Here is a 12,030-nt window from a genome sequence, read left to right on the forward strand (position 1 = left end):
CCCGTCTATCTAGTTTAGGATCACCCCATAAGGGGTGGTGCCCGTTAAAATCTCCTAATATACAGAGGGGTGGAGGTATCTGTATGAAGAGATCTTCAAGGTCTTTTAAGGAGTAAGTATGGTTTGGTGGTAGGTAAATTGAGACAATTGTCATTGAAATACAGTGAATTATATGAACAGCGATAGCTTCTATTTCAGTTTGAAGTGGAATATGTTTAGTTGGGATATTTGAATTTATTAGGATTGCTACACCACCATGGGCAGCATTTGTTCTATTACAATCTCTTCGATAAAGGCAATAATTCTTTATCGAAGGAGAAATTTGTAAGGTTAGGTAAGTTTCCTGAAGACAAAGAGCAATTGGAGAATACCGGTTAATTAAAGCATGGATGTCATCTGTGTTGCAACGAAAGCCTCTGCAGTTCCATTGTAAAACACAGGCCATTATTTATGTTTAGTTGATGGAGCTGTATCTAACTGCTTTTTGAGGGTGGCTGGCTTATTTCGTTCCAATTTTGATTTGTCTTTTTTTGAAAACTGGTCGACCAGTATCCATTTCTTCTTCAGCATAGATTTCTAAAATTGGTTCTTCATGTATAGTTGTCCCATCTGTATCCATGATTATGTCCTGGGTATTTTTCTTTGATTTTGGGTTTGTAATATCGGATGTATTAGCACATATCTGAGGAGGAGATGCAGCTGGTATTGTCAGAGGAGTGTTATTTGCCTGGTCTGAAAGTTTGGGTTGTTGTTTATGCACACTTGGTTGTTGGTCAGAGAGGACAGTTCTAGCCCAATCAGAAATTAACTTGGTAATGGGAACTGTGACATCTGTTTGAGTGGAGACTGTTTGGAATTTTTTTACTACATTAGCATAGGTACTATTTTTGTTTATAGTAGGTGAAACCAGTTTTCTTGCTTCATTGTAGCTGACTTTGTTTTCGACCTTGTATTGTACTATTTTTTTTTCAGTTTTCCATTTTTCACAAATTTTGGAATATGCCGGGTGGTCACCTTTGCAGCAGAACACTCACTCTGATTGTGATCTGAGGACCCGCAATTTGGGCAGACAGAAACTCCCCTGCATACAGTTTGCGAATGGCCAAATTTTTGGCACTTAAAGCACCGGACTGGGTTCGGGATGTAAGGTCTTACCTGACACCTAAGGTAACCAGCTTTTATAGTGGTAGGCAGGTTCGGTGTTTTAAATGTGAGTATCACTGTCCGAGTAGGGACAGACTCTCCATCTATTTTGATGACGATTCTTTTTGCGTGTGTCACATTTTGATCTTGTAGTTCCTGGACAAGTTCATCCTCTGATATGTTTAAAAGATCCCACTCTGATATTACCCCTTTAGACGAGTTTAAGGTGGCATGTGGGGTAACCTTCGTGGGAATTCCACCAAAGGTAGATACTTTTAACAGTCTCTCAGCGTGTCTACGTTCGGTCATTTCAATTAATAAGTCTCCGGATCTCAGTCGCCTAACCATTTTTGGAGGGCCAGCCACATTTTCAAGACATTTTTGTATCAAAAATGGGGAAAGCTTACTCAATGGTTGGTCTGTGGAGGAGTGTAGAATTAAAAAGAGAGGTACGGTATTATCCGTTCCTTCTTTTTTTTGTCGTTTAGCATGGGATGTTGTGTCATCATGATCTCGATCATGTCTATCTAGGTCTGGATCAAAAGATCCATAAGTGGACTGTTTAATTTTGTCCATGTTTGCTCCTTTTTGCCCTGGGAGGGTGGCTTTCTTCTCCCAGATTTCCAGCCCCGCCACGTGGAGGCAGGAGCGGTGCCACCAGTGACCAAGCGATAAAAGAAGGTTAGTAGTTAGTGCGTTAATAAATAATCCTATGTACAAGAAGAAAGGTGCCTTTCCTTTCTGTTAGGTACGCTAAATTCTTTACTTTAGAACAGCAAAATTAAATAACTGTGAGAAACGAAGGATACTACTATAATTATCAGCCGCTCTTTGAGAAAATCGCTTTGATATCACTTAGAAATCGCTATAGTCACTCGCTTGCACTCGGGGCCATTACTCCTTGGAAAACGCCAGATGTGCTTCTTTGCAGTTTGGAAAACTGGGTGTTGTGGCTGTGCAATCGGTATTCATTTTTTTAATTTTTTTATTTTATGTTATTTTATAAAACATTAAGTTATTAAAATAGTGTATTCCACAATTCGTCAATACATTTTATATTTCAGAACTTTTTGACCACCACTCATTAAGTTAGGTTAATAAAAGTATGAAATGTGGGCAAGAAGTATCAAAAGCTACCATTTATTGATAAAAATCTTTGCTTTTATGGCTGAAAAGCTTTGTTACAGATCTACGACAATAAAAAAAGAAACAAACCCTATATGAAAATAATAAAGGTCCAGATACTGAAAGCAATAAAAGGCTCACATCACTCTTGCTTGAGGATCAATAGAACGGAAGCAATGGCAATATGATAAACTCCGTCACAAATTGAAAATAAATTTTAATATACAACAAAAAGTAACAATTAAAAAACCAAACTCTATATCAAAGTACAGGTCCAGAATCCTGAATTTACCAATGGGAACCTGTTCTCGACACAGTCTAAGTATTGCCATGGCCAAGTCATGGATGAGTTTGCCCTAATTTCTTACTTTCCTTAACATAACTTTTTGAATGATACTATTAACATTTGATTAAATCTGGGAAAATGGGGATGAATTAATAAATTTCTTATTTCTAATTTGCAGTTTAAAGAAGACAACAGGCTCAAAAAATTGTGGAATAATTTATGATCACAGTTTTCTTAGCCTGAATCATGCTATCAATGAAAATGCTATTAAGCATTTTCATTGATAGCATGACAATCCCTTGCATTGTAGTATCTAAGTAAAGTCCACAAAAAAAAATCTTGCAGTATTTGTTTTAACAGATATCAGCAGTAGTTTTTGATTCTTCCACTAAATTTTAAAAAACTGAATTAAAGGTGGTTAGCATCTTTGGTGAAGATCTACATATACAGTGTTTTAAGTAAGTATTTGTAATATTAATATATATAGTTTGAAATCAAGCAAAGTTGTAGAACTTTAATTATCAAATCGAGGGTTTAGTGTAAAACACCACTAACTACAAAATCATTTTGTAGTACATGTTTTGTAATTAACAGGGAAAAGTCATTTGACGTTTTCTTGGTTTACTGAAAGTGCTTATAGCCCAAGCTAATTAACTTGAAAAGTACTAGAAAGAGAGATACAGCTCTATGGTGTGACATGCACTGACATTTGTATAAAATAAAACTAAAGTTTTCTCAAAACAAAAATCCAATTTTGTAGTTAATGTTGTCTGACATTAAACCCTCGAAATGGTGAAGCACAAATATTGCATTTACTGACATCACGGGATGTTGATAACAATCAAAACTGTACTAAACAAAACAGTGAGAGAGACGTAAAAAAAAAAAAAAAAAGAAAAGAAAAAGAAAAAAACTTACCCAAATTGAAAAAAGAGGTTAAAGGCATTACATATAACATTTGGAACTTGTGATGCAACACCCAAATAAGATAAAAAATTCTTGCGATACACTTGAGTTGTACTATCAGTGCCATTAACTTTTAGCTTGTAATCTACAAAATACTATAAAATAAAACCACATCAATATGATCAGCAAAAATACAAAACAAGTCATTTATGAGGTGCGAGCCAAAAGTTCCCAGACTGGTTCAATAACAAAGGGAAGACTTACTTCAGTTACAGGTCAGTATTAACACAGAAAATCCATAACTTCCGCACTACTAAAAACACTGCAGGAACTTGTTTTGAATTGCACTTAGCGCCACCAGTGATTCTGTTTGTCTCTCATAAACATCATCAAAATCTGTCCTCAATGTGTCCTTTGAGCTACAATTTCAGGTGATATTTTACTGCATAATTTTTTATATTTATTATTAATACAGCACAAGTCCAGAAATTTGGCACTACTCTAAATACTCTTGGAACTCTTGTTTTGAATTACATTCAATACCACACTCAGCTTTCATAAATGTCATCAAACCTCCATTCTTGATTGTCTTTTGAGCTTTAGTTTTAGGCTGGGTTGGTTGCAGTGTATTTGTTTTGGTTTGGGCCTTACGTAGGCATCAACAACAAAAGTTGTAAAGCTAGAAAATTTCATTTAACAGTTATTTTTAAATAGTAATAATGATAGTACTTTTAAATTCTGATTACAAAAAAAATTGTAATTCAATAAATAAATGAATGTATAAAGAATAAAGGAAATAAAAGTAAAAATATTATTCCATATAACAGCATTTTGGTGCATATTTTGATATATTTTACTGCATATTGCAGATTTTTTTTTATATATTTTACTATATTATACATCAAGTCCAGGTGGAACTCTTATTTTGAATTGCATTGATTGCATTAAGTACAAACCTGCTTATTAAAAAAAAGGCCTCAAGAACCAGTGAAGACACATTTAAATAATATTGCATCGACAGACAAACAGATAAACAAGGTTTATTTTAATAAACCTTGTTTATCTCTTTTAATAAATATCCACAGAAGGTAAGTAGCTTCCTTTGTCAACTTAATGATAATGATGACAAGAGGTCAAAATACAGTACAAATGTGTAGCCTTGAACATGTACTATGACTAGTTGTGGATCAGAGTTGGAAAGGGGGGGGGGGGAGTACAGCACACAGGAAGAAGACAGCAACCATCTGACCCTGCTTTATTTTTGTGACATATATCAGACATATTATTATGTCTGATATATGTTCACTACCTGTCATCCTGATATAAAATAATGACATAATGACCTCCATAATATATGCAGGCTCCAGAACTGCGATTAATGGTAGAACCAAACACAGCTATATGGAGGGCCTACAACCAAGAGAGATGGCAAGAATTATGTGCCTGATCTATTACCTCAACACTGGGGCATGGATTAGCCACCGTAGCCGAGTGGTCATGCGCACGGTGCATAAGTACACGTGCCTTGAGTGACCCGGGTTCAAGCCTGTGACTGCTGAATATAGTGCTGTTTCTTGTATTCTCTTGACCTTGTGAACTCGTCTGACCAGTCATGTGGTCATCCCAGAGTATAAACAGAAAATTTATTTATTTATTTAAAACAGAAATGCTGTTCACTCTAATAATGTTCGGAGATAGCTGAATCAGCAAAATCAGCACAACAGATAGCCCCTCAAGCTCAGATTCAATTGCATAATCTACACTCAATTTGACAGAAATAACATACCCCACAATAAAGGTACATAAAACGATAAACTACATTCGTGCAATCCATTAGTGGAATAGTCGGTTTAACCTTAAATAGTATACTGACCCCAACACATGGGTTTCTTGTATACTGAAGTTATCAAGCTAAGACCGGTACAAAACAGAAGGTTGTTGTTGTTTGGATTTTTTTCCACAAAAGCAAATTTGGCAATATTGCGCCTATCTATTAGTGTTATGAGACAATGATGTTGTTTAATTCCAATTTATATCTGACTGAAATGTCCTATTAGTTTTAAATAAATAAATAAATATGCTTTCAATGTTAGAGCTATCGCCTATTATTTGTGATAAAGTCAGGGAATCCTGAATATTCACAGGGTAGGCTGTTTGTCGTGACATATGGTACCATAGACATTCTATAAGGAAATGTTTCACGATGAGTTGACGAGAGCAGTGGAGACATTCTGGAGGATTTGCTTTCGTCAGTAAGTACAAGTGTGTAAGATAACTATGTCCAATGTGCAACCTTGTTAGAATGACTTCTTTGTGCCCATTTTTTCAGAGACACAAATTGCACAAATTTCATGTTTTATTTGCAGAAGTTTAGTTGATTTTGCCAGATTTGTGGCCATTGAGTGCTGACAGTCTGTTTGATAACAGGACAGTAATCAAAATGTGGAACTTTATACAGCAGTAGGTTTGTATTTGTAGGAATCTTTGCTGCTCGATCAGCACATTCATTTCCATAAATGCCTGCATGTCCTGGGATTCAACAGACACATACTTGCCTGCTTTACCTTTGAGCTGAACAAGATGAGCTTGTGCATGGTGAAGGACGAGATGAGATGTGTGTGCTTTCATTGGAGAGCCATGTGTTACATTTAATGAGTCCGTGTATATGAGATGTTTCAGAAGAGGGCAGGTTTCAATGTATTTCATGGCTATTAGTATGGCAGAACAGCTACTGCATTCATTTGGGAGTGACTGTGAGATGGCAGTGTGTGAAAGGATCACTGCAGCACCCATTTGGGTATATGTTTTAGAGCTGTCTGTATATATTTGAAGATATTCAAAGACTGTGATCAGTAGGCAGCATGCGTCTGTTTTATGTAGACATTTATCAGAGTGCTTTTTCACCCACTGTTGAAAATAAGTGTCACAGTTAAGCATGAAGGTGTGTCATGGTGGAATCGTTATACTATTATTAGCATTAGCATTAGTAGAGGCATATGATGCAAGAAAGCAAGCTTATGCAGCATCAGCCAAAAAAAAAAAAAAAAAACCACTTCCATTTCATCCCTCCATTCGTTCAAAATACCTGTCCAGCTGAGCATTAAATTTATTTAGGCTATCAACTTCCACAATAAGGGATGTAAGTCTGTTCCACCAACCAACTACCCACTGGCTAAAGGCAAATTTCCACACATCTATCCTACATCTGTCTTTCCTCAATCTGAATTTATGCCCTCTCACGTGATTATTCTGAGCAAGAGGAAGAATCCCATCAGCATTGAGCATGCTCAACCCATTCAAGGCTTTATACACCTCTATCAGATCACCTCGCCGGTGCCCAGTCTCTAGACACTGTAATTTACAAAACTTAAGCCTTTCTTCGTAAGAGTAACCCTTTGTTCCATTCACTAATCTTGTTGCCCTTCTCTGTACTCGTTCTAGCAGCTCTACATACTTCTTGAAATGAGGCCTCCAGACCTGTATACAGCACTCAAGGTGTGGCTTGGCCATTGCCTTATACAAGGGAATAATCACCTCCTTATCCCTGCTAGAAAAATTCCTCTATATCATTGACAAGACACCATGAGCTACTCTTGCAGCCCATCTGCACTGCTCAGAGAACTTCATATCTGCCTGTACAATTACCCCCAGGTCCTTTTCATTCTCTACCCCTGTCAGTGTAGTACCACAGAGTTGATATGTTGCTCTGGGGTTGCTGTTTCCCATATGTAGTACTTTACATTTGTCAATGTTAAACTTCATTTGCCACCTCTCAGCACATCTACTCATCCTTTCCAGATCCTGTTATAGCAGCATAGCATCAGTAGTGTCCTTAACAACCCTGCCAACCTTTGTATCATCTGCAAACTTGGACATTAGCATTAGCATTAGTAGAGGCATTTGATGCAAGAAAGCAAGCTTATGCAGCATCAGCCAAAAAAAAAAAAAAAAAACCCACTTCCACTTCACCCCTCTGTTTGTTCAAAATACCTGTCCAGCTGAGCCTTAAACTTATTTAGGCTATCAACCTCCACCACAAGGGATGGAAGTCTGTTCCACCAACCAACCACCCGCTGGCTAAAGGCAAATTTCCGCACGTCTATCCTACATCTGTCTTTCCTCAATCTGAATTTATGCCCTCTCAGGTGATTTTTCTGAGCTAGAGGAAGAATCCCATCAGCATTGAGCATGCTTAAACCATTCAAGTCTTTATACACCTCTATCAGATCACCTCGCTGGTGCCTAATCTCCAGACACTGTAATTTGCAAAACTTAAGCCTTTCTTCGTAAGAGCACCCCTTTGTTCCATTCACTAATCTTGTTGCCCTTCTCTGTACTCGTTCCAGCAGCTCTACATCCTTCTTGAAATGAGGCCTCCAGACCTGTATACAGTACTCTAGGTGTGGCCTGACCATCGCCTTATACAATGGAATAATCACCTCCTTATCCCTGCTGGAAAAATTCCTGTATATCATTGACAATACTCCATGAGCTACTCTTGCAGCCCGTCTGCACTGCTCAGAGAACTTCATATCTGCCTGCACAACCACCCCCAAGTCCCTTTCATTCTCTACCACTGTAAGTGTAGTACCACAGAGTTGATACGTTGCTCTGGGGTTGCTGTTTCCCATGTGTAGTACTTTACATTTATCAATGTTAAACTTCATTTGCCACCTCTCAGCCCATCTGCTCAACCTTTCCAGATCCTGTTGCAGCAGCATAGTGTCAGTAGTGTCCTTGACAACCCTGCCAACCTTTGTATCGTCTGCAAACTTGGACATTAAGCCCGATATACCATCATCAATATCATTTATAAATACAGAAAACAATAATGGACCCAACACTGAGCCCTGAGGGACTCCACTAATAACATTAGTCCACGATGAGCAGTGTCCATTGATTACCACTCTCTGTCTTCTCCCCCTCAACCATCCCTTTATCCATAGCAGCAGTTTGCCTCCAGTGCCACACTGCCTCAATTTGTGCAGCAGTCTTCCATGTGCAACAGTATCAAAAGCCTTTCTAAGATCCAAATATATAATATCAAAGTTATTCCCTGCATCCAGTTCTTTTGTGACTGCATCATAGTATCCAATCAAATTGATCAGGCAAGACTTTCCCTTAACAAAACCATGCTGTGTCCGAGCTATAACTGAAGTCTTGTCTAGATGATCCTACAGTGCTTCTTTAACCAGTGGCTCCATTAATTATCCTGGACCAGAAGTTAAACTCACAGATCTATAATTACTTGTGTCAGCCTTTGATCCTCCTTTGTGAATTGGGGTCACATTTGCACATCTCCAGTCTATTGGTACCTCCCCTGAGTCCAAAGAAGCTCTCATAACTATGGCTAAGGGTTTGCTTACTTTCTTTCCTGCCTCCTTTGATATAACTGGATAGATCCCATCCACCCCCAGGTGCCTTTCTTGTATTTATCTTCAACAATTTCTCCTCCACTTTACTCTCAGTTATTACAACATTATATAGCTTACTGCCAGAGTTGAATACACCTCTGGCATTCCCCTCGCTGAATAACTCCTCATGTGTGAATGTCGATGCAAAATATTCGTTTAGTTTGTTAGCTACCTGAGCAGGATCATCAACAGTTGAACCATCAATATCAAGTGGGATATTAGCATTAGCATCAGTTAAAGGCACATGATGAAAGAAAGCAAGCTTAGCATCAGCCAATGTGCAGCTTATTATTCGGTTTTTCGGAGCATTAGCAACTAAGGCCATATTGCTCTGGAATATGCGGTGGTCATTCCCTGACCTTTCCGCATCCTCCGTATTTGGTTGCGATGGGCTCGAACGCCAGTCTAATCAAGAAGCGCGTGCTACGCACTGCTGCTCCTTCCCACCTGGCTACGGAGGCACCTAATTTGTGCAGCAGTCTTCTATGTGCAAGAGTATTAAAAGCCTTTCTAAGATCCAAATATATAATATCAAAGTTATTCCCTGCATCCAGTTCTTTTGTGACTGCATCATAGTATCCAATCAAACTGGTCACGCAAGACTTTCCCTTAACAAAACCATGCTGTGTGTGACCGAGCTATAACTGAAGTCTTGTCTATATGATCCTGCAGTGCTTCTTTAACCAGTGCCTCCATTAATTTTCCTGGAACAGAAGTTAAACTCACAGGTCTATAATTACTTGTGTCAGCCTTTGATCCTCCTTTGTGAATTGGGGTCACATCTGCACATTCGCATATCCTAATATGTCAAATATGTTAGTCATATTCCCGCTGGTTTATTTACTGTGGGTTTGTTTCTGTAGAGGTTCCTCCCACTGTGGATTGAAAAGATACTGCCTAGTAGGATGATGAGGAAGACTTCGGATTTTAATGGCATAGTTTAACAACAGAGTTTGCCTCTAGAGATATAGTGAAGGTTCATGGGCCTCTGCATATAAGCTTTGTATAGGCAATGTTCTATATGCTCCTAAGGAAATTCGTAAGGCGCTGTGATGTATGCAGTCAAACTATTTGGTAACACTTGGTCTACATGAGCTGCATACATGCAGGCCCCATAGTCTAGTCTTGATCTGATTAAAGCACGATATAAGCAAAGCACTGTGTACAGGTCAGCTCCCCACATCACTGCAGAAAGAACTCTAAGAATATTTAGTTTTTTTAGGCAGGTTGTTCTGAGGCATTTGATATGTTCCAAAAAGTTAAACTTTCTATCAAGATTCAGTCCAAAAAAATGTATGCTGTTTGCTACAGATATCAGCTCATTTTCTAGTTTTATTTCTGGGTCTGGGTGCATTTTTCACTTTCTACAGAAATGTATGGCCATTGTTTTTTGTTGTGATATTCTGTATCCATTGTTTTTTGTTCGCAATTCTATTTTTTTAACTGTGTTTTGTAATTGCCTTTCAATCATGCTCATGTTTTGTGAATGGCATGAAATGGTACCATCATCCGCAAAAATGAAATGTTTCAACTGTGTTCAGTAAGTCTTTTGAAATAGAATTTATTTTAATTGTAAACAAAGTAGCACTGAGGACTGAGCCCTGAGGAACTCCTTCTTGAGTGTATGTTTATGACAGATTATTTTGGTATTTCGCTTGGAAGGTTCTGAGCTTCAGAAAATTTTGTATTCAGATTGGTAGGTGTCCTTGCAACCCAGTTATGGAGGTCATAGAGAATACCATATCACGAAGTAGTGTCGAAGGCCTCTTCTATGTTGAGACTGATCATGATCAGATGCGCATTCCTTAGAAAAGCATTCTGAATAATTGCCTCTGCTTTTATCATGGAGTCCAGCAATAATCTATTTTTAAGAAAGCCATATTGATTTATGTTTAGTAAATTATATGCTTCCAAGAACCAGGTTAGTCGATTGTTCACCATTTTCTCCACAGTTTTCCTGAGGCAACTTGTTAGATTTACTAGTTGATAATGCCAAGTCTAGGGAAAGCAATTACAATAGAATGATGCCAGGAGTTTGGGTAATAGCTTTTTCTATATAAATTCTATTATACAGTCAGTTCTGCTATAATGTGGTACATGTGTTCCTAAAAATCTCCGTGTTATGGTATTTTGCACATTTCAAACAGCAGGACTTAGGAGAAAAATAGGAGTAGGGGAAGAGCACCAAAAAAAAAAAAAATGTTCAGTCTGGTAAGTAAAACAGCAAAAAAAAGTTGGAAACCCAATAATATTGCTAACACAGGTTTAAACATCTTAAATTTCTAATAAATAAAGAAATATTGCAGTAAATATAGCACTTTACCTTGACAAGTTATGAAGTTTGTTTGATTGATATTTCTGTTCACTGACATTTTCTTTTTTTTGCATTGCAAAATTTAAAACAGTAAAAGAGATGATCAATCAATAATGACAAAACCAGCATGCACAAAGAGAAGATTCTGAGAATTTATCTATGTTTTTTATATAACTGAAGAGGAAGGGGAAACACATCTCACCATAACATAAAAACCCACAGGATTCCAGCTATCGGTATTATTGCAAATGCAATAAGATCAAGTTTACTACCCATTTATAATTAGACTGCACTGACAGAAAAGCCCAATAAACTAACTGAAGAGGAAGGGGAAACACATCTCACCATAACATAAAAACCCACAGGATTCCAGCTATCGGTATTATGGCAAATGCAATAAGATCGAGTTTACTATCCATTTAGAATTAGACTGCACTGACAGAAAAGCTCAATAAACTGGGAACTGCAAATTGCTTTTACTGTTTTATGGTAGTGACTTCCAGAAATGTGCTCCTCCGCTTGTGCTATCCTGCCTCACGAAATTTCTGTTCGAACAGAAAAATCTTGTGAATACAGCGAATGATAAGTTTGATAAAAGTGTCTCCAACCAATACAATTACAGTAAATGGGAAATATAGTTCTCACACATTTGACATTTTTTAAGCTTTGTAAACTTGTATGTATTGCTGCGCAGGTCACTATGTTCAGCTTGGTGAGACAAAATCAAATGAAATCCCACACGAGACAATGCAAAAATCACATTATAGTTACATTGTTCTATCAATCTAATATATCAATCGCCTTGGAGCAAATTCGTGTTGAGAAAATAGCAGAACTGACTG

At 37.6% G+C, this 12,030-nt stretch overlaps 1 protein-coding gene across 3 annotated transcripts in view; it reads right to left on the bottom strand.

Moving 5' to 3' along the window:
- The window catches only part of Ent2 (Equilibrative nucleoside transporter 2), a 500,966-nt gene that overhangs the window by 297,492 nt on the left and 191,444 nt on the right, over nucleotides 1–12,030 (bottom strand). For all 3 annotated transcript variants that reach the window (XM_090384300.1, XM_090384301.1, XM_090384302.1), the window contains one exon: nucleotides 3,473–3,615. In XM_090384300.1, coding sequence (XP_090240426.1) covers nucleotides 3,473–3,615 — 143 coding nt within the window. The remainder of the gene's footprint in view (nucleotides 1–3,472; nucleotides 3,616–12,030) is intronic.

This window comes from Mastigoproctus giganteus, chromosome 11, assembly GCF_048544385.1.
Source record: "Mastigoproctus giganteus isolate SK-2022 chromosome 11, ASM4854438v1, whole genome shotgun sequence".
In the NCBI taxonomy this organism is placed as follows: Eukaryota; Metazoa; Arthropoda; class Arachnida; order Uropygi; family Thelyphonidae; genus Mastigoproctus; species Mastigoproctus giganteus.